This window comes from Adiantum capillus-veneris, chromosome 6 (assembly GCF_014529385.1).
Source record: "Adiantum capillus-veneris isolate H3 chromosome 6, ASM1452938v2, whole genome shotgun sequence".
Taxonomy (NCBI): Eukaryota; Viridiplantae; Streptophyta; class Polypodiopsida; order Polypodiales; family Pteridaceae; genus Adiantum; species Adiantum capillus-veneris.
Window position 1 is genome coordinate 9,782,956 of NC_140936.1, and position 24,423 is coordinate 9,807,378.

General features: G+C 45.2%; 1 protein-coding gene across 3 annotated transcripts in view; it reads right to left on the bottom strand.

Annotated features, from left to right (window-relative positions):
- The window catches only part of LOC147455129 (integrin-linked protein kinase 1-like), a 103,322-nt gene that overhangs the window by 46,561 nt on the left and 32,338 nt on the right, over positions 1–24,423 (bottom strand). For 2 of the 3 annotated variants that reach the window (XM_086513961.1, XM_086513963.1), the window contains exon 9: positions 18,929–19,015. In XM_086513961.1, the coding sequence (XP_086370087.1) occupies positions 18,929–19,015 (87 nt within the window). The remainder of the gene's footprint in view (positions 1–18,928; positions 19,016–24,423) is intronic. The other variant, XM_086513962.1, reaches the window with a different exon arrangement.

Genomic DNA, 24,423 nt, shown 5'->3' on the forward strand with positions numbered 1-24,423 from the left:
CGATGACATGATTGTGTATTCGAAGAATGAAGAGGAGCATAGGCGTCACTTGACCATTGTGTTCGAAGAGCTGCGCAGTCACAGGTTACTTGTCAATCCTAAGAAAAGTGAATTCTTCCTCGAAGAGATCCACTTTCTGGGCCACATAGTCTCCAAGGATGGTGTTAGAATGGATCCCACAAACGTCGAAGCTATCAAGACATGGCCAGACTTGAAGACTGTGCACGATGTCAGAAGCTTCTTGGGATTGTGTTCCTACTATATAAGGTTTATCAGAAATTTTGCAGAGATAGCATCGCCTCTTCACGCATTGCAAAAGAAAGAGGTCACTTTCAGATGGACCCAAAAAGAGATTTCAGCTTTTAGTCTCTTAAAGGAAAAGTTCACTTCAGATCCAGTTATTGTTTTGCCAGATCTCAAGAAGTCATTTGTGGTCCAGTGTGACGCGTGTGGCAGTAGCATCGGAGCAGTGCTAATGCAAGATGGACGGGTAGTAGCTTATGAAAGCCGAATTTTGCAAGGGCCAGAGAGGACTATGCAAGTCTATGAGAAAGAGCTCTTGGCCGTGATTCATGCGCTTTCTAGCTGGAAGCACTACCTCTTAGGTGCTGATTTTGTTGTCCAAACACATCATCAGACCTTGCGATACTTCTTGATACAGTCAAAGTTATCCGAAAAGCATATGCGATGGGCAAACATTCTTTCCATGTTCCACTTCCAGATTATGCATGTGGAAGGCAAGAAGAATGTTGTGGCTAATGCGTTATCAAGAAAGCCACAAATTTCAGCTGTGTCAATTCCTTATCATCATGAGTTAGATGACATGAAGGAACAGTATACTGCTGATGAAGATTTTGCAAGGATCTTTGAACAGTTACAAGAGGGGCAACATCATGAGCACTACCTCCTCAGAGATGGTTTTATGATGATGCATGGCAGACTTTGTGTCACTAGGCCACTGCGACATAAGGTCATGGAAGAGAGTCATGTACCACCGTATGCAGGGCATCGTGGCATTGATGCGACAGTTAAGGCGGTAGAGACATTCTTCTATTGGCCTACCTTGAGGAGAGATGTGGATGCCTTTGTGCGAACATGCATAGTTTGCCAAAAGGTCAAGTTTGACAGGCAAAAGGCACCAGGGTTGTTACAACCACTGCCGATTCCGGATAAGCCATGGGAAAGCATTGCTATGGACTTTATCTTTGATCTTCCAAGAACGCCAACAGGGAATGATGGTATATGGACCATTATCTGCAGGTTCAGCAAGCAGGCCATTTTATCCCTGTCAGGAAGAAGATAAAATCTGATCAGATGGCACGCTTGTTCATGTACAATGTGTTTAAGTACCATGGTATGCCACAATCGATTATCAGTGATCGTAATCCTCGCATGACCAGTTTGTTCTGGAGAGGATTGTTCGAGAACATGGGTACTACGCTCAAGTTCTCGTCTTCGTTTCATCCACAAACTGATGGACAGTCAGAAGAGGCCAATTCTACTGTCTTAGATCTGCTGAAATGCTATGTGTCAGATAATAAGGGCAAGTGGGAACAGTATTTGCCTATGCTTGAGTATGCGTACAATCATACGGTGCATTCGTCTACTGGCAAAGCACCTTTTGAAATTGTTGAAGGCGGCAAAAAGGTTCCTCCCATTTTGCATACAAAGGACAAGATCTTTGAGGCAGATCGATATGTTGAGAACGTGGATGAGATGTATAAGAAGATTAAAGTTGCCTTGGAGAAGACTCAGGCAAAACAGAAAAAGGCTGCTGATCGTCACCGTCGTGAATTGCTACTATCACCTGGTGATTGGGTTCTCTTAAGGTTCGAAAAGGCAAGGTTAAAGAAGAAGGAACGCCTGTTTCCTAACCTCAGCATGCGTTACTATGGGCCTTTTCAAGTGCTTGACAAGATCAACGATGTGGCTTACAGGCTGAAATTGCCTGATGTGTGGAAGATTCATAATGCGTTTCACGTGAGTCTTCTAAGACCCTTCGTGGGTGATGTGCCAGAAGATATGCCAGTTGAGGATCAGCCAGAAGTTGAGGAACTTGATGAGATCCTGGTACCTAAGCAAGTTTTGGCACATAAGGACAGAAAACTTAAAGGACAAGTTGCAAGACGTTATTTGGTGAAGTTCAAGAACTATCCGCCTATGGATGCAAAGTGGATGGAAGAGCATGAACTGTCAGAGTCACCAAATGTATTGCAGCTCTACCTTGAAGCCTTTGGGTTACAGCCTACTTATGCCCCAACCCAACGTGTGCAAAGGAGGGGTAATGATAGAGCTAGTACATCAAATGTACATATGAATTCAGTGCCATAGATGGAAATGGTAAAAGTATGAAGGCCTCATTAAGTCATTTGTATCTATGTATGTTACGACCTTTCTTGCGGATACATGCGATGATAAAAGAGTGTTAATAGCACAAGATCATCAATGGCATGTATTTATGGTATGCAATCGAGGACGTTTGCGATTTCAAGAGGGGGGTATGTCACGAGGACGTGGCAGTTATTAACCATGTCACAAAGATGTGGCAATTGCTAACCTTGGTTGTTGGTTTCTTTCCAATGGGGTTTATTTTATTTGTTTTGAGACCCTCTTTTTGAAGTAGCAAACGGTCGGACATTGTATGGCCAATGTGAACGGTAGATTCACCCGCAGACGGGAAGTGGTCGGCACTGGAATTCGTATGGTAAGAGGATGTCTAGGCTCAGAGCAAGATCATATAGGTCCCCCTGTCGCACTTAGCAAGTTGGTGGATACTAGGAAGTGAACTCAATTAAGGCGTAAAGTCAAGGTGGGACTACCAACAAAAAGTATCCGACAGTTGGGCCACATTGCACTTTTGGATGCGGTCCCAATGAGGATAGATGGTCAGAAGACCAGTGGGAGCCCAACGGAAGCATCTCCTAAAATTTAGGGAACTGCTATTTTGGGCCGTGAAATGTGTTCGCGTCATTACCTCCGGTATGACTAGGGGAACACTTTATAACTCTGCCGCGAAGTCAACTGACGCGTCGGTTGGGATATTTTTAAGCGGCGAACCCGAAACGGGAAAATGCTTGAAAATGCGCCAAGTGTCACATTTTGGTGAACTTTCCTCTTGCAGAAAAATGGGCGCTGATTTTTATGCTGGGAGAGGCCTCATTTGCAACCTGTCACAGGTTAAGAGCTATGGAGTGCTTTCTTTCCCTCTCATGTACAGTGTGGTGCTAGGAGTGATGCCCTGCACACTACACACTGCTCTCTCTCTCCCCTACGTGCAGTTATGTGATGCCCCACAAGAGGGCTACTCATTTGACTGATGTACAGTTGTGTGGGTTCATGCTTTTGTGCTGAGGCAAGAGCCTCCTTGAGCAGGAACAGGGGTAGCTAACTGCTGCTCCAAAGCAGGCATTGGTGAGGGTCATAACCTCACCGTACAGGTGCAAAATCAGCACTGTGTATGCGCTGTAAATTCACTGTTTTTCAGCCGTACGGACGCCAGGATCATTGGGAATCGTGCCCCACTGGCAAAGGACAGTTAGGGGACTGTTTGGGGCTGAAAACAGGGCAAAAACCAGTAAATACAGCGTGCTGAATTTACTGTTTTTGGACAGGAATCAGAGGGTATACGACAGTGCAAGCGAGTTCCAACAGGGGAATTGGTTTCGCGCAAGTTTTGGGGCTGTTATGCTGCCGAAATTTGGCCAAATCAAATGGTATCTAGGTGGATACACGTGAAGGATTCCCAAGACCTTACCTTGTAATTTACCCTCCTAAAGAATAAAGAAATACCGAAAGGGGCGCCAATTTTGGGGCCTACAGGTTGTCGGCGTCTGCTCGGAGCATTCTAGCTTCCGAGCCGTGTGTGTATTCAAGTGTTAACTCCCGTCGCAGGTTCTCTTTGCAAAGTGCTCTGTGTGTGTATAAAGTAAAGAATTTCGGGTGAAAGCCAACGCCTACCGCCCTACGGGCCGGTTACAAGCACTGCCAACACTGAAAATGGGGGAGAGGAGGCTCCTAAATAGCCATTAGGGAGAGGGGGCGCTAGGAAGAGAGAGAGGGTGAGAGTGAGAGTGAGAGAGTTAGTTTGCATTGGTAAGTGTGCCACTTGGCACACTTACTTAATAACTTTAAAAACCCTTCAACTTTCACTTTTAAAAATCCCTAGCTATTAATGAAATGTGCAAATTAACACACAACTGCAGACACAAATGCTACTAATGAATTGTTAGCTGCTCCCCAACGCAATGCCGTACCGACACTGCTCTGGCATTACCTATTCGCAATTGTCCCGTCATTTGGTCCGGCATAGACAATTTAAAAATACATTAACTGACTTATCCTAAGGCCGTAAAATGATTCAGGCCTTAGGGTTATTATTCTAAGGACCCCATCTCATTCATGTGCTTGCACTAGCGCGCGTAATTTTCTAAGCCTGAAATCTGAGGCTACTATCTACCCCTTCATTGAAGACCCGATTTCCCAATCACTAGGGCTTCGAGGTATTTTCTGCTAGGGTCTCCCTGAGGTGCACTGGCCCAAGCTTGGGTGCACCCGAGGCTCCAAAACTGCTAAATCTATTCTGATGTATACACACCTAATTAGATAATTCTTTTCTCGTAAATACATTAATTATTTACAAAGTCTGACATAGTTACAATGGTTCGGCACACATTGGCACGGTTGTCTGCATCCATTCTTGAGCAGTAGTTGAGTAATTGGGCAGACGGTGAGGGTATACGAGCAAAGGGCCATACGGGTTTTCGGAGGGGTTTCTCCACTCTTGATCATATTCTGACAGTCAGAGCCATCTCTCTCTCTCTCTCTCTCTCTCTCTCTCTCTCTCTCTCTCTCTCTCTCTCTCTCTCTCTCTCTCTCTCTCTCTCTCTCTCTCTCTGCAAAAGAAGTGCGGCTTGGTACCTTTTTGTATTACGTAATCAAAATTACAAGCCCGGAGGCAATATATCAGTCCGTAGGCATACAAGGATAACGAATCTGAGAATGAAAAAACCATTGAGATATTCAATCATCACAAACCATAGGGGAAAAACACGACTGATGCAAAGTTACAAAAGATGGGTGATACAACAAAAGCTAGGAATAGGGGAGTGAGGGAAGAAAATAGCAAAGAGATGAAGAAAAAGCATGCCACCCTGACGTCGAGAGGAGGCCGAAAATCCACCAGAAGATCTCCAGCAACCAACTCCATATCTTCAAGGCTGTATGCGACAACTGTCACAAACTGCTAACGTGTCAAGTCACTAAAGAACGGAGCCAACCTTCAGATCCCAGTTGAGGGGCCTAAACCCTAAGTGAAGAAGCAGAAGCAGCATAAGAAGTTTTACCAACTTGCAAAGTCTTGCCGAGAGGTCTATTTTTAAAGAGAAGTTTCCACCGGCGGTAACTTATGGGACCCCGTGCAATGGGGCCCAAGTAACCCAAAAAAGTCAAAATAAAGCAGGACCAACACTCATACACGCACATTTGCGTAGCAATTGATGACGTGGCAGCAATACGGACGCTCTACAAATAGCACTGACATGCTGACGTGGCAATGTACGGATTTCCGCGATATACGATGTTGACGTGGCACTTGTACGGATTTTTGCAAAACGCACTCCCTGTACTTGGGTGCCAGCTTTTGAGCTAGTTGCTTTTAAGATTCAAGCTTTTCATGTAAACTTCTTTTCAAGGCCAAGGGCCTTTAAATAAGTGCAGAGGGCTCAGTCCCTCGCACTGGGGGTCAGTCCCTCGCACTTTCATGTAAACTGCTTTTCAAGGCCAAGGGCCTTTAATTAAGTGCAGAGGGCTTAGTCCCTCGCACTCTTCTGAATGAAGGTGCAAAGCGCGAGTACCGGCATTTGTACTAAGTTCAAGTAATATAAAGCGATGCATAAAGGGGCGCCAAGGTTTGGGGCCAGTACTCTTTGGGGTGGAATTCCGCCACTCCGTGTCGCGTGTGCTCTCTCTCCTTTTCAAGGCCAAGGGCCTTTAAATAAGTACAGAGAGCTCAGTCCCTCGCACTCTTCTGAATGAAGGTGCAAAGCACGAGTACCGGCATTTATATTGAGTTCACGTAATATAAAGCGATGCAGAAAGGGGCGCCAAGGTTTGGGGCCAGTACTCTCTGGGGTGGAATTCCGCCACTCCGTGTCGCGTGTGCTCTCTCTCCTTTTCAAGGCCAAGGGCCTTTAAATAAGTACAGAGAGCTCAGTCCCTTGCACTCTTTTGAATGAAGGTGCAAAGCACGAGTACCGGCATTTATATTGAGTTCACGTAATATAAAGCGATGCAGAAAGGGGCGCCAAGGTTTGGGGTCAGTACTCTCTGGGGTGGAATTCCGCCACTCCGTGTCGCGTGTGCTCTCTCTCTCTTTTCCATTGCAGTTGTTATTGAAGTGCTAAAAGTCCGTTCAATCTATTCTTTTTCTATTGGCACGTGGTGATCATCTTGTGAAAGTGGTATCAGAGCATCAAGCATGTGCTTTTCTGAAAGCATACCGATCCTACAAAAGATAAGAGCAAACCGGCGCTTCCAAAGGCTACTGGAATTTTATTTAAAGAATCTTCGTGTCCCGGACCCCGAACTTAATAGCGACTCCCACCCTTACTTCATCGTCCATCGAGCGCGCTCCCATCTTCATCGCTCTGTCTTACAGGGCATAAGCCATAAAGAACCCAAGACATGGCATTCATGGATTCAGAAGAATATTTGCAATTTCTTCTCGACGAGCTTCGCTACATTCTTTCGCGGCATCCTCAATCGAATCTTCCGATGCTGCAAAGTTTTCAACAATTTTTGAATTACATGTTACCCCCTCTGATACCCAAGGTGGTACCTCCTCCTCTGGCACTAGAAAGTACGAGAGCTTCCAACCGGCAACCTTCCTAGCCGTCTGTTCCGATCAAGGGAATCTTCAGAAATATGGTGCAACCATCTAACCCTAATCCAGTACAACCGCCATTGCCCCCACCTCGCCTACCACCACCGCCACCAGGCTACAATGGTTGGAGCCCATATGGATACCCTTATTATCCGTACCGAGATACGCGCCTAACAAACCCAAAGATTTAAGGATGGCGGCACGACAATCAAATTTTTCACTTTTTTCGGGGTGAGAGATCGAAAGAAAGCATTGCAGTTCCTACAGCAATTCGACAACACCTATGCTTTGGGGAACTATACAGAAGAATCCAAGATTTCTCATGCAGCAGGATTTCTTAAAGATAATGCTATGCAGTGGTGGAGTTCAATCGCGACACAACCGCATGCTCCAAGGACCTGGCAAGCTTTCAAGACAATATCTGGACGCACTTATATGACTTCTATGTTTGAAATTCGGATCCTTGCCACACAGACCATGGACGACTATAACCAAAGGTTTCTCGACGTATACCTTTTTCGGTATCCTTCTTTAGGTTCGTTCCCTTGGAGGCCCAATGCGAGCGATACATCATTGGACTACCATCACCATTGCAAGAATATTGTCTCTCCAAGCAAGTCTCCACCATGCAAGAGCTTATGGACCATACCGCGGTCGGCTACAAACTAATGAAGGGAAAGCTAGAGTTTACCACAGAAGAACCTCCGGCCACTAACCACAACTCTCGACAACAACGAACAAATTCTCGAGAGTCTCGTGAAAGTCAACCGCAAAGGCCTCGTTTGACGCCTCAACAACGAGACACCGTACTACAAGAAAAACAATGTTTTGGATGCTTTCAAACAGGACATAACTATTTTGGTTGTCCCCAACGCACTGACAGACTAGCGGAGCCGATGCCCGCGCCTACGGTCGACAGAAACCTAAGACCATCTCCAACCAAACGAGCTAAACCGGCCATTGGATTAGTACCTAACACCTATGGCATACACCTTGAAGGTAAATGAATTGTGTCGAGCATATGGCAAAGTCAACGGATTGAAAGCTGAGCTAGCCACGAGGCAAATTCAAAAAGTGGTACCGCTCATTGGTGCTCTTCTAGTGACTATCCAAGATTATCATGGAAAAGCCGATTTCCACATTATGAAGTTGGGCAACTGCGACGTTCTCTTGGGCATGCCCTAGCACGACAAGAATGATGCGACTCTTTAGGTTTGGAACCAAACCATCACCGTGATGCAGAAGGGCAAGCCAATCGTCCTCGAAGTTCAGTTGCCCGAACAAAACCCTGAATGAACTCTCTAGTTGTTTTATAGTTAGATACTTTTGAACATTGTTCGAGAAAATATTGCTTGAAAGTTGTTTGAATGGATACTATCTGTTTTAAACCTATCTTAGTGCCGATTTGAATTGTCTGACTCTGGATTTAATACTCGTTTCAATGATTGGTGATTTTTACTCCCGGGTGGAGTAGTGAGAAATTATGTTTGAGAATGCTTGTTCATACTCATGGCCCGGATCCTTGTGGTTATTTACGGAGGGAGTATTGAATGATTAATAAGTGTTGTTTTTACTCATGGCCCAAGCCTGGATGGTTATTTACGGGGGGAGTATTAAGAAGTCTAAGCAATGGTTACTCTCAGCACCTCCAAACGACGCAGGCTGCGGTCTGGGGAGCGTTTGGTTGTAAAAGGCCTCTATATCTCATGGCCCATACCTTTTTAGGTTAATTGTGGGAGGAGTGATGAGGGAGTCGTTTAACAACTCATGGCCCGAACCAAGATGGTTATTTGCGGGGGGGTGTTCATCGACGACTTTATGTTTCTATGTCTTGTAACATGCATATGTGAGCATTTGTGTTGCATTGTGATGTGCCACCCAGCTGAATACTCCTTATTGGATGAGATACTTTTGGGAAGTCAATGACCCAAGATATCAAGAGTTCCGATCTGAAATGAGACACCTTATTGGATGAGATTCTTCTATAAAGCCAACGACCCAAGAAATCAAGAGCTCCAATTTGAAATGAGAAAACTGATTGTCCCTCGGAATTTTTGAGCTAACTTGAGTTGTTTTGCAGATATGTTGTAATCAAGGACGATGACTTTCTTACAAGAAGGGGGGATGTCACACACTCCTGACGTGTCAAGTCACTGAAGAACGGAGCCAACCTTCAGATCCTGGCCGAAGGGCCTGAACCCTAAATGAAGAAGCAGAAGCAGCATAAGAAGTTTTACCAACTTGCAAAGTCTTGCCGAGAGGTCTATTTTTCAAGAGAAGTTCCCGCTAACTTATGGAACCCCATCCGATAAGCCCCAAGTAACCCAAACACATTAAAATAAAGTAGGACCAACACTCATACACAGAGATTTGTGTAGCAGTTGATGACCTGGCAACAGTACGGACACTCCGCAAATTGCGCTGATGTGTTGGCATGGCAACTTGTACGGATTTCCACGATATATGTTGCTGATATAGCAGTTGTACGGATTTTCGCAAAATGCACTGCCTGTTTTTGGGCGCCAGCTTTTGAGCAAGTTGCTTTGAGATTCAAGCTTTTCATGTTAACTGCTTTTCAAGGCCAAGAGCCTTTAATTAAGTACAAAGGGCTCTCTCTCGCACTCTTCTGGGTGAAGGTGCAGAGCACGAGTACCAGCATTGTACTGAGTTCAAGTAATATAAAGAAATACCGAAAGGGGCGCCAAGGTTTGGGGCCAGTATTCTCTGGAGTGGAATTCCGCCACTCCGTCTCTCTCTCTCTCTCTCTCTCTCTCTCTCTCTCTCTCTCTCTCTCTCTCTCTCTCTCTCTCTCTCTCTCTCTCTCTCTCTCTCTCTCTCTCTCTCTCTCTCTCTCTCTCTCTCTCTCTCTCTCTCTCTCAATTCAATTGTTATTGAAGTGCTGAAAGTTTGTTCAGTCTATTCTTGTTCTATTGGCACGTAGTGCCCGTCTTGTGACAACAACGCATCCTAGCAGAGGAGACATCACCGTCACAAGAAGACTCTGCACCATATATTCGAGAGAGAGAGAGAGCCTCTAGCCATCCCTCGCAATGATTAACAGGGCTATGACATTCTTCAATATGCAAGCAGAAGCACTATATGGTGCAAATTTGAAGGCGAGGCGGAAACAGCCCAGCACACCCACCAACCAACACCCACCATACCAATTATAACCCTAAATCACTCATCGAACACAAGATAAATCGATAAAGAACAAGCAAAACAAGCAAACACACGCACACACACCTCAACCACAAGTACTTATGCGGAACGCACTCACCCAAGCACATGCAAAAGCATCACACAAGAAATAAGGCGCATACAAGCAAGCAAGCTAAACAAACAATAACCACGAGAAACATAGAAAAATATATGTGTAAGAACAGCAAACAAAATGTAACGAAACAAATTATCACAGGTAGCATAGGTGACATAGAGGGGAACAAACATCTCTTGAAGGTGGCCAAGTAGAGCACTACAATTTTGTAAGCCTTGAGCCGCCACTGTAATCGGAACTACGGTGGTTGCTTAAGGTGGGGAGTCGTTCGTCACAGGGGAAAATCAGTTCACCTCTCTCTCTCTCTCTCTCTCTCTCTCTCTCTCTCTCTCTCTCTCTCTCTCTCTCTCTCTCTCTCTCTCTCTCTCATCGACCAACTTAGGACCCCATAGTATATATCTTTGCTTTGTACTATTGTTAGGTTATTTTGTTACTCTTACTTTGTATCAGATCCACCACTTTGTAACTTTCGGGTCTCATAGGTCACTATGGCCTTTTGAAGACGATAATATAACATTTCATTTCATCTCTCTCTCTCTCTCTCTCTCTCTCTCTCTCTCTCTCTCTCTCTCTCTCTCTCTCTCTCTCTCTCTCTTTTGTTTTTTTTTCTTTTTTTTGGAAAAATCAGGGCTGTATATTACCGAGTACAATATAATCCCCAGCGGATGCCAAAATAGCCTAACACATGGGGTGTACAAGCTGAATGTAAGGGTGAGAGCCACTATAGTGACAACTCGACTAGAACAATCTCATGGTGGTCTGTGTGATGAGTGGAGAGAAACCACCGAGGGGGGGCATAATGCCATGTAATCTGGCCACCTATAAGTGTGAAGAAGAGTGGAGATCGGGCCCAACGCCGAAGGAAGGCAAATCGACGAGCCTCGACTGCTCGAGATGTACCTGAGGAAGAATCCCACTGCCAAATCAGGGTGTGAATGATGTCCAGCCAAATGGCAGTGAAGGTATCCTGAAGGAGCTGTGGAGCTGCACTAAGAATGTGAAGACAACGAGCTCTCCAAACATTCCATAGTGTAATGCTAGTGATGACTGAAAAAACTTCATCACGTGTCTGAGGATCCCCCTGCCAAGCAATCTGTGGTAACATAGCCAAAGTCCCTCGCCGATAACCAGTCAAGGTAAGCATAAGAGCTGGATCTGTGTCTGAGCCCTCATAGAAAAGATGCGGTCCGAGCATCCGCATCAACCATGAGACAGATCCCCAAGTGAGAAATCCATGCTGAACACCGGCTCTGCTAAGTAAAAAGCAAACTGCTAGCCACACTACATGAGAAGATGAGCATGACCAAAGACAGTGTGCAGGTGACTCAAGTAGTCGCAAAGGACAGCGAGTACATAACGGATCATGACCCATAGTAGCTAGCCAAGTCCCAACTGGAAGTCCTGCATGTGCAATCATCCACATGAAAAAAGAAATACGACGAGCCGCATGTAAATCCTAGATGGCTGACCAAAACTGTTGTAGATAGGCATGGGAGAGACCTGAATGTAACCAGAAACGCATACGAGTGGGCTGCTCTGGGTGCTGTCTCATCAATGCTAATCTTCCAATCTTGACAGTGTACTCAAAGAATAATACAGGTGCACCGGTGGGGTTAGAGTGAGGCCAATGCCACTCTCCTGGGTCCCAATAAAGCTGAGATAGGGCATGACCCTCCCACACCCAAAGCCTCCAAAGTGCGGCATCAGCCGAAGCGAAACGGGGGTCAACACAACGACGCTTCCTGCGGGAGCCAACTACTCGTATGGCCTCCCATCGAGCGCCGGGGTAGACAAGGTGCGAAGAGGTGGTATCATATGTCAATCTAGCATGAATCCCCTGAGAGTAGTCAGTATCAACTGTGAACAGCATGGTGTCTAAACGAACTAATAAGAGAGTGCTCTAAGAAAAGAGACCTTCCCAGCCACTATGTGGAGGCATCTGAACCGTGCCTCGCATGACTGCATCCCACTGTGAAGGAACGGCGGAGTCAATCTCAAGCAGTCTGTCTGTCACCCCGCGACCAATGTCATAATGTTCTGCCACAAAATCTGCATCCAACATACGTGCCTCATGAAACAACCGCATAGAGGCAGCAGGGCCAGTGTCCCAAGCAGTCCAATCAATGTGAGTCCTCTCTCCAAGTTGACGGGGTGGATTAACCGAAGAATCAAGAACTGCATCATTCCAAATGAGAGGCTGGCGCTCAATCTCCTCACGACATGAGGGAGGTGAGCGTATGATAGCCCGTCGCATGGAAACCCAAATCTAAAGGAGCGATCGGATGAAGGGTGAGAGAGTGCTGGTGAACAAGGGGGCATCCGTAAAGAGAAAACGATACCCTGTATGCCAAGTATGATCATCTCTAGTGCCGAGGCGTGGAGTCGTCGTGCAAAGAGCGGCCTGAAGAAGCATCTTCCAAGGTTCTTGGCCGGGAAAAAGACCCCGAACAATAAGCTTGGTAAGAAGGGCGCCGCTCTGTAATTCTGGATCAATAATGCCAAGGCCTCCCTCTAACCTAGGACGAATAATCGTGGACCAGCGAACGCGAGCATGAGTATCAGTAGTCCCATCTGTGCCACTCCATAAAAAGTTCCGCACTAGTCGACAGAGCTGAGATATCACACCAGAATGTAGCATCCAACAAGAGGCCGTATACCATACTGTAGCCAGAATGACCTGGTTGGCGACCAATGCACGGCCAGCCAACGACAGATGACGTGAAGACCAATGACATAGCTTCCTGCGAATAGACTGTAGTACGGGTGCAAACTGCTGCTGTGAGGAAACGTCAAATCCAACCTGAAAGCCCAAATATCTGCATGTCTGACCCGGCTGCAGCCATGTGAAACCATCAGCTACCCCCCAAGTAGGTATGTCATCACTGCCAACCAGTAACCCATAGGATTTATGCCAGTTAATGCGTGCACCACTGGCAATGCAAAAAACCTCCAGGGCCTCCCGCATGGCATCAAGAGCTGGGAGCAAATAGCGCAACATCAGCATAGTGTCATCAGCAAACTCCTTATCGATAAGGTCCGGAGCTGAAGGTACTGGCATGGTCAAGCCACGAAATGCATGACTCTGAGCACGAAGAAAGTCGGACATAGTCTCTCATACAAACAGATACAGATATGCTGCTAAAGGACATCCCTGACGGACAGATCGAGAAAGCTCAAAACTGCGACTGACACGACCACCAATAGTAATAGCACTGCTGGCAGTCCTGAAGAGAGCGGAAATGCTTGAGATCCATCTCGAAGGGAAACCCATCCTGGCTAATGATCCTTCGAGAAAGTCCCACTCAACACGATCGTATGCTTTCTGGAAGTCAAGGATGAAAAAAGCGAGAGGTTCAGAAGATGATCTGGCCCACTCTACTGCCTTATAAAAAGGGAAGATATTATCCAGTATGCATCGATCCATGACAAAGCCTGTCTGAGAAGTATGAATAATATCTGGTAAGAACGGTCACAAGCGATGGCTGATCAGTAACGCTAATATCTTATAGACCGAAGGGAGTAGGATTATAGGTCTCCACTGGCGGAGCTGAGTGGTGTCACCCCCTTTCGGAATAAGAGATATGAGACCTAAACAAAGATCCGGATGCATATATCCTGATGCAAAGATGTCCTGACAACCGCGAAGCAGTGGTATATGCAATACATCCCAATAAGTCAAAAAGAAAGCTCTAGCGAGGCCATCCTCTCTTGGACAAGAGGATGGATCTAGACTCTCGATAGCAGCATGAAGCTCTGCAAGTGTGAAGGGTGCCAACAAGATCTCTGCCATAGTGTCTGTATAACGGTGTCGGGTGTGATGCCAGATCTGATTACGGGCAAGTAAAACCTCAATAGTGCATACATCAGCAGTGAACAATGCCTCAAAATAATCTGCAGACATATCAAGAATAACATCAGGATGCATATGTGGTGTCCCCTGAGCATCGCACAAAGTCGAAAGGGTGGTGCCAGGAGGGCGCTCTTTATGCGCAGCGAAGAAGGCTTTATTCATTCGATCAGCTTTAGCTATCCAATGAGATCTTGAAGCATGATGAGTGAACTCAGACCTAGCCTCCTGTACGCGACGAATCTCCTCTGTGAGCTCTGTCTGTCTAGCAGCAAGATAAGCATCCTGAGGCCACTCCTCAAGCAAGCGCTGAGTGGAACCAAGAGGAATGTGAAGATCAGACTCGCGTACTCTCAACTGCCGATGAATAATAGAAGTCTGATCACGGCAGTAAATACTAGACTGAGTAATGCAATGAGCAAGGAACTCTCCAGGGGGACCACAATAAGAAGCACCCGTGGACCATAAGTCACGAATCTGCTGCTGCAAAACTTCAGTGGTGAGAAGACTATCAGGGATGCGGCAGCCTCCTCTCTATGCAGAGGATCTAGTGAAGGAGATAAACAATGAGATGGGTAAATGATCTGAGAGGCTGGTCCCTCTCCAAATAGTAGTAAATCCACCTAGAGCTGCTTCCCAAGGGCCAATGTAAAAACGATCCAGTCGCTCTAATAATCTCCCCTGCTATCTCTGAAACCCCCACGAGTAATGAAGTGTAGCAAGGTGGTGACCAAAAGAGGGTATGTGCCAGGCGTCAACACCTTGAATAGCTAGAAGAAATCGATCCCAAGCTGGCTGCTCATCAGGAGAAATGGATGATAGAACTGGAGGTGTGATGGATCGCCAATCAGAGTTGCTCTCGACGTTGTTGAAGTCGCCTCCAACAACCCAAGAGTCTACAGCAAGTAGAACAGTAACCAAGGAGGACCAAAAAGTAGCCCTTTCCCGAGGAGTAGTGGATGCATAGACTGACATAAAACCAATGATAAGAGTCCCGAATCCGAATAGAAACATAGGCTGCTCTGCCAACGACAAGGGTGCCATGCTGTTGAACTGAGGCCAAGTAACGTGGCCCCACTAAGATGCATACACCGCAGCTCTGTCCATGAAGGCCCAGAGCAGGCTCCCAAAAAGTGTGGGCGCCCGAGGGCATGAGATTACCAAAGGGAGTGGCAATCTTATGCTCTTGTACTAGTAATATATCCACAGTGCCTACTACATGAGCGTGTAAATCTCTGCGAAGTAAAAGCTTACGGGAACCTCTTACCCGAGAAGTCTGTAAACCATTAGCATTCCAAGAAACTACATGTAAATCCATAGTCTGCATGAAAGAATTGGTAGAGCATCTGACTAACTGCGCATCTTCTTGGAGGCAGCTGGGCCATCCAAGGGGTGAGCTTCGGGCGGTAGGAAAGCAACCCGCAAGCCCTCTCTAAAATATGGTGTCTCATTGCACCAACTGCGGACCTCAGCTTGTTTACATTGCATTACCGATGATGCAGCTTTGACACCCCAAATGCGCATAGACATAGGAAGCACCACATCTGAGGATACATGAATGACCATAGGCAATGAATAGCAAGCATAAACATCACTCCACTCCATAGCACCAATACATGAAGGGAAGTGTGGAGACAATACATCTGGAGCGGAAGTAGACAACCATAAATGAAGCTGAGCCATAGTTTGTGCATGCACAAAACGTAGAACCTCATCCTCAGACCATTCCTGAGCTGCGTGGAATGGAAGGAAAAAAGAATGGGTAGGCTGAGAGCGACTGCCTATTAAAGAGGGAACACAACCTGGCTCTCTCTCTCTCTCTCTCTCTCTCTCTCTCTCTCTCTCTATATATATATATATATATATATATATACACACACACACACACACAAATATATGTATATATATATATATATATATATATATATATATATATATATATATATATATATATATATATATATATATACACACACACACACACACACACACACACACACACACACACACACACACACACACACACACACACACACATATATATGTATATGTATATATGTATATGTATATGTATATGTATATGTATATGTATATGTGTATGTGTGCATATATATGTATGTATATACATATATATGTGTATATATGTATGTATATGTGTGTCTATATGTGTATATATATGTATATATGTGTATATATATGTATATATGTGTATATGTGTGTGTGTGTGTGTGTGTGTGTGTGTGTGTGTGTGTGTAGTGCGGTAGATTGGTTATGCCATTTCCCTCTTGAATAACAATCTTGAGTTCAACTCCTCGTCGGCTAGATCTTTAAGGTCTCTTGGGATAATTTCCTACGACATTAATACTCTATTCTTCTCGGGTGTGTGTGTGTGTGTGTGTGTGCGCTAATAAAAAGAGGAAAATGGTATAACCTTTCTATCACCCAAGTGTGGTAGATTGGTTATGCCATTTCCCTCTTGAATAAGAGGTCTTGAGTTTAACTCCTCGTCGGCTAGATCTTTAAGGTCTCTTGGGATAATTTCCTACAACGTTAAAACTCTCTTCTTCTTCTTCTCTCTCTCAGTGAAAAGATCTCTACAAATCTGAGGACAATTGAACCCTAGAGATGCTTGAAAAATCCTACCTTGCACGATGTACAGAGCTAAGAAATACCAAAGGTGGATCTGGAAGAATCCACCAAATGCAAGTCCTCAAGGTGGGGTATGGGAGGAGTGCAGGATGGACCACTGTGGTGGGGAGTAATAGCATTGCATGTACCCTCTGACAAAACTGAAAAACATGTGGGAGTGAGCCCATTGTCAGAGAAAACGAAACCTGCGCTCCTCGGCTGCCCTCCAGGAAACCGCTATTGAATCCCACTGGCTACGTAGAGTGTGGATAATGTCTACGAGGATGTCCAAAATAGAGGAGGGTGCAGCACTGAGAATGTGACAGCAGCGCACTCGCCATACATTCCACAATGTAATGACAACTAGTATGCAGAAAACCTCATCTCCGGACCGAGGGGGAGCATGTTGCAACTTGCGCATCCCCTCTCGATATCATACTCAAGGTATCAATGAGATACCCAGAGGCTATCAGCATAAAAACTGGATCCGTTGCAGCACCCTCAAAAAACAAATGACTACCAAGACAATGCATCAATGATGAGACTGCTCGTCATGTAAGAAACCAAATTGGACCCCCGGCTCTGGAAAGAAGTAATGCAAGAGCTCGCCAAACAAGAAATGATGTGAAGCATCTCCAAAGGCAATGGTTGGGGGCCTCCACAATCCTACCTATACATCGTATGCATAAAGGATCGAAGCCCAGTTGTGCACTCCAAGAGCCAACTGGAAGACCACCATGTGGCATGAGTAAGCAGCCAATGGAAATAAGGAATCCTCCGTGCCACTCACAAAGCCCGCAATGCAAACTAAAATTGATATATAAAAGCATATGATAAACCTGCATGTAACCACTCTTTCTCTCTCTCGTGTTTGGGCATGCTGAAGAAAAGCGGAGGAAAAGAAAAAATGGCCAAAACGAAGGAAGAGGTCGGGAAGGAGATGGGCAAGTTGGACAACAAGATCAAAGAAAACAAGAAGATTGTGGATGCTTCCATCACCACAATCATCAACCGCAACGGATCAGGCACGATATCATGCAATTGGATAGCAGGACATGGCTAGCACCTACACAGGAGCTAGGCACGAAGATGTCTTTCAATAGAGAGCATCGGATACACCATGGCCCTGGTGTGCTTTTGTTCATATGCGCACGTCCTCACATTAGTTGGAGACTGAGGTAGGGAGGTACAGTGGTGTACCTCCAAAGCAGCACAGAGCCCACAAATGTAAACTGGTACCAAAAGACTAAAGACGTTTTATCTACCAGTGCCCTACATATTATGAGGACGTTTTCATTGCCTATTTCGAGAAGGCTTTGGACCCCTCTCCACGCTCATGCTTACCCAAACCAAAGATACCTTGCACTATAGTTGCTAGAGACTCGCCACCTCAGAGATCTCCTCTTAAGGGAGACCACATCAGTGCAGCGAGAGACAGTACAGACAGCTCACCGACTTTTCACATCCCATCATACAGACAGACCGGACGCAGTCAGCCAGTAGATAGTTAGGCCTTCCACACATGGCACCCTAGTAGGGCAAGCTACTCAGGTCCGCCACTCCAGCAGACCCGGATTGCGGGGTCGACCTTTACACAAGTGCGGCACGCTACAGAGGAGGATATGAGATATCATCTCCTAGAAGTGAAGGAGACGTTATTGCTTCTTTACCATAGGTAAGATGGGTATTATGCTGCAAAGACCCATGAGACACTTTATGGAGTGATATTACATGTATACATTATCCTTATCTCCCGTCTTGTTACCCCCCCCCCCCCCCCCCCCCCCCCCCCCCCCCCCCCCCCCCCCCCAAATGGTTATAGCCCTATTCTGGAACCTGTACCCCCACAACATAGGTTATATTAAGACTCTTTCTAATTATTGTTGGTTGTTTTTATGTCTGTTTTGTTCAAGACACTTGTATCACACATAGGATGATTGTAACTTTTTGATCTCATTGCTCATTTTTGGCCTTTTGAAGATGTTGATGGTACATTTCACTTCATTCCTCTATCAAGAAGGGATTTATCTGATTTGACCTACAAAGGAAGCTATCATGCTATAAAAGAAAATTGATGATAAAATGACAATATTATAATGTTCAATCCTATGAGCAGACATTGGGCCACATATTGCTTCAGTCAAAGAACTTGATAATGATGGAACTTGAGAGGGTAAACAATTTTGTAGTATACAGCATGCATTGACTATGCTGCCAACTAAACTATTTTTTTGTGAAGATACTGAAAGAAAGTGGCAGATTTTTTACTGTGGACAAAAAAAACAAAGCCTTTTACCTTGGCTTCAACTCACGATGCATAATTGCTTCAGGTTTCCATTCATGTAGATAATTCAAGCCCCTGAACAACTTTGAAACAAGATATCTTCAGAAAGTTGAAGCTAAGCAGGATAAAACAAAACTGGCGTCAAATGATATAGCTTTTGCTTAGTTTTGGATTGCTTACACAATCAGCAGACTGAGATTCATTGATGTAGCGAAAACAATTTAATCTCATAACCATTTTTTCTTCCAGCCATTACAAAACTCATGTTAATACAAGAATATACTTAAAAGGAAAAACGGTCTCATAATCATTGAAAGTCTCTCAGTCTTCAAAAAGAATGGTACAGCACTGCATGCAACATCCCGTTTCCTCAACCAAAATGCTAACACCATTACTTGATTACGTTTTAATAATATAAACTTGCAAGTCCACAGCAGAAAAACAGCTAAACAAAAATAAACTTCAAGATGCAAGAGTGGCAAGAGGGCCACTCAAAGAGGAATTATAGCCTCCAAACTGACACCCCTTGCCATTTTTCTTTATTGCTCCACAATGTTCACAGAGATGCAACCATAGAAGTTTTTCCGTGTGGCTACTTAGCTTGAGGTCGGGTCAACCTTAAAACAATTCGGATTTCTAAACTTGACATTAAAACTTAAACATGAGTCTCGAGGCAACAAACAATATTTCGAAGAATCAAAACCATTATAGACATAGATCAATCCAAGATAAGCCCAGATTCATCCTTCATGTTAAGAGCAAGGTATAGACCCATGATAGTCACCCATGAGACAATATAACCATCTGCTCCATCATGCATAGTATCGACTAAATACTACAGCATCCACACTAACATCGCCAGTGCCCAATAGTGAGTGTAGAACTAGGTACCAACATATGCTCCCACATACCCACACCACACACACCCGCGTGCAAGTTGTAAGGTGCAGCGGAGTGAATGTTGAACTTTGCTCAAGATGAGTGCTCCGAACTGTGCTCAAGGGTTCCTTTACTTACGGAAGGGAGAGCCTTTCATTTCTTTAGTGAGAGAGTGCAAATGATCACAAACAAAGTGAACGACACTATGAGTGAAGGTAGTGAGACTAAGAGATAGAGTGAGAAGAGAATAAGACACCAGAATGTTGTCAAACCCTCCTCCAAGGGCCCCACTCTCTATGGCGAGAGAGGTCTATGCTATCGATTGCACAAATCTGGTACAATCGTCTAGATGCAATGGACTTGCCTGACGATGTCGACGACGACGAGTGCCTGGACATGCACGGCCTGCGAACAGACTCACAAAGGTGCCAGAACACTTCCTAAGCTAAGCTAACATGAACCCTAGACATGAAGTAGCTTGTCCACATGCACGTAGGGTTAGAAGTGCACGTGACACAAGCATACATCAATACAAAGATCCGCGTACTAAGTTTCTATCATAACTCTAGAAATGCAAGGCAAACTCGGTCACAATGAAGCCTAGCACTAAAAGAAGAAATCAAATAAGAAAAATTAGCACAAAAATGAGGTAGTTGACAAGGCATACGCACCATAGAGGATAGAAAGAATTAGTACAATATTAATTGGTCATAAAGGAAATCTGCATGTCCGCTATACGACTAAAAAAATATACCCAAATGAATCCAAGATGAGTCAAAATTCACCCTTAAAAGGTATAGTGCCAGGTGCAACGGAAGAGAGTAAGGATTTGCCCGGATCTAGTACTCCGCACACAAACACAAGGGACACTTTACTTCACTTGAAAGAACTGAACTGAACTAAAAGAAAGAGAGAGACGAGAGAGAGAAAAGAGACGACAGGGATGTCGGGTCCCAACCCTCAAGGGCCCTACTCTGTTGCCAGAGCAAGTACTTTCATTATTCTTGCACAATGCTGCTAAAATGACTAAATGATGAGATGCTGATGCTAATGGGTACTGATGCTACTGATGTTGGGTACTGAGGTACTCAAGGGGACTATGTCGAAGACAATAATGTCGACGACAGGTACTGCAGGTTCTATGTCGAAGACGACGAGGTCTATGTCGAAGACGATAAAGTCAACGACGAGGTACTAAGGGTCTTTGTCGATGACGACGAAGTCGACGGCGGTACTGTGTCAAAGACGGTGAAGTCGACGACGGTTCAATGTCAAAGACTGTGATGTCGACGACGGGGTCTATGTCAAAGACAATGATGTCGACGACGGGTATTGCTCGTCTATGTCGACAACGATGAAGTCGCCAACAACAATGATGATGACTATGACGATGACGACGACGGTGTCGTCGTCAAGTCCGGGACTGCGATGACAATGACGAAGGTGTCGTCCTTAAGATAGGGATCTACGATGATGATGGCGATGGTGTCGTCATCAAGATAGGGACTTCGACGACGATGACGATACAATGGTGTCGGCGCGGTGGCGTCAAGGCTGAAAACTGAAAATGCTAGGTGTTCTGCGGGGATCTACTACTGCGGCAAAATACTGCAGCCTGGATCTGCAACCGCTTTGCTGGGCTAGGACTTCAATGCAAAAATGCTGGTTGATCTGGCTGAAATCTGAAAACACTGGCTGATTTGCTGAATTCTGAAAATGCTAGGCTGATTTGGTACTAGATGGGGAATCTCGCGAGGATCTGCAACCTGGTGGGAGCGGGTTCTCGCGAGGCTAAGGCTGAAAACTGAAAACGATGGGCTGTCTGCTGAAACTGAAAACGCCAGGCTGATCTAGGTCTTCTTCTTCTTCTTGAGAAAGCGTTAGGGCTCCTGCTGAGGTGTTAGCTACCTGTTAGGTGCTTGCCTCCTTGTGTCCTTGCTTCTTCTGCTTCTACTGAGTGCCCAATGGGTTTCTTTTATAGATCTTTAGCAATTTGCCCTACCTACTTTTCCAACAAACTTACAAAAAGAATTCCAAAAGTCAGTTTTAATAAAATAACTTATAAGAGGTGGTTCATGCGGTAAACTGCCTGCATGATGAAATGATTGTTCTTCTGCAAGAGAGAGTATGCAAGTGTGACCGGCTTGGGCATGCACGTCCTGCTAGAGGCTCACAAAGTGTCAAGCTCAGTCCTAAGCTAGGCTATGACTCATGCTAAACCATGGCAGAAGCGTGTCCACATGGCGCAAGTGAAGTGCGCATGTGACATATAGACTCATGGTAGTCATTGTAAGAGCCCATACAACTTGGGAGTGCTTATTTCATGGTTCGACACTTCTCACAATGTCACGTACACATGACTCTGTGTGCCAGAAGGACATGCTTCCTCGACTTCTAGAGCATATTTTTGCACCTATCCCTACATAGGAGTGTCTAGAATCCTATGAGGATTACTATTGGCAATTTTGTGAGCCTATTCGCAGCACCAGCATGTCTGCACGAGTCCATTAGATTAGGTTTTCCGGTTTTGGAACCCTCTTGCATAAATGGTTTGTACAAGCATTTTGATAGATGTTATTACACTTTGGTGGGCATCTGACATGATGAGCATGTAGGTCTAGGTTAGAGGATCCAATCGGTTTGTCAAATGGGTCACAAAATAGTGAGTTATCGTGAAAGAACTCCAATGTGCGCACATTTGGACATTTTTCCCAACTTGTCCTAAAATTCCCAACCTAACCTAAATTCTATAAAAGAAGCAATAGAGCGAGCGTTTCCACCAATCTTTGAAAAAAAAAATCTCTCTAGTGTTGGAGCGTGTGTTGTAGCATTCGCCCAAGCGGCCTATGACGACAAAGGAAGTCGTCATCCAGATCAGCCTATTAGCTTTGGAGACTTGGCATTGTTTGAACAACCATCTCTCCCGTCTGCTTGGAGAATTCCATCATTCTAGAAGAAACATTGCATCGTCATTCATTGGCAACACATCGGGTCTACGCCATTTCCATCTTCTTGGCGATCCGTAGCCATCACTCCGAAGCCAAAAAGTTCCAATCTGAGGCAACAACTACGGGAGTTCGTAAGTATAGTGAGCCTACATTCGCAGCCACATCCATTGCAGAGACGAGGATTCGTCCAAAGCTTCCATCATACAGCAATCTGGTCCAAGTCCCAAGAGGAGCCTCTATCTTTGAGAAGTTATTTGGCAGTTTCATGAGACATCATATAGAAAACTCGCCATAGTTCATGAGCATTCTAAAGCACATATGTCATATCCATCTTCATCTCCCGTTCGGCATTGCTCTCGCCAATCTTCCGGCATAGGGGCATCATAGGCTAGCCGGTACCCTTCCTAGGCATCAACATTCGCATACCAAGCCATTTACTCTACGCACATTCGATTTGCAGTTTAGTTAACACCGTCTGAGTTGGGAGGACAACAAAGCCTAGCCGGTAACCAACAAGGGAATTGTTTGGAGGTAGTCTGGTGTTTGCGAGCAGATGTATCATCACAATCCCTATCTTTTGGACATTTCCACATCACCCGCGGGAGCCTCTCTCAAAATTAGTCATAGAGGACATCATCTAGAAGGCCATTTATTCAAGACCATCTTATGGCATGCATGGAGTTCGGTACCCATACCACACCTTAAGCAGGAGGGGATGTCACGTGCACATGGCTATGTGTGCCGCGTGGACATGCTTCATCAACTTCCAAAGCATATTTTTGCACTTATCCCTAGATAGGAGTGTCTAGTATCCTAGGAGGATTACTACCGGCAGTTTTGTGACCCTGTTTGCAGGACCTATTTGTTTGAACGAGTCCATTAGAATAGGTTTTCCAATGTTGAAACCCTCTTGCATAAACGGTTTGTACAAACATTTTGGTAGATGTTATTACACTTCGTTGGGCATCTGACATGGCGAGCATATAGGTCTAGGTTAGAGGAACGTCTCGGTCCAGTCGGTTCATCAAACAAGTCAGAGATTAGAAAGTTATCGTCAAAGAACTCCAATGTGCGCACGTTTGCACATTTTTCCCAACCTATCCTAAAATTCCCGGACTAACCTGAATTCCCTATAAAAGAAGCAATAGAGCCAACGTTTTGAAAGCAGAGGAGCCAATCCCGGATAAAGCCCTAGTGTTTTTGCATATTTTGGAGCGCTAGCAAAGATCCAGCCCCAACGTTTTCAACCTACCTGGCGTTTGTGCTCCAACTTCGCATATCAGCCTAGAGTTTTCTACAAGCAACAGATCAGCCCAGCATTTTTCAGTTTTCAGCCCACTTCTTCACCAGAGATCGCCTGGATCTGCAAACATTATCTTCCTTGCTGCAACTCGATACTTTGGCAGCCCTCTTCTCAGCCATTCCCTCGCCGCACCAAGTGCCCGTATTGCTGTCCACCATCACCTATAAATTTAACCCTTCACCCTCATTTCAACATCATCTACTTGCTGAATTTTCACTCTACTGTTAACCCAAGAAGCCTCTGTGTTGTTGCCATCATCACCCTCTACATCTACCCTCAAATCCTCTTCAGTAGACATTCATCTCTCTCTCTCTCTCTCTCTCTCTCTCTCTCTCTCTCTCTCTCTCTCTCTCTCTCTCTCTCTCTCTCTCTCTCTC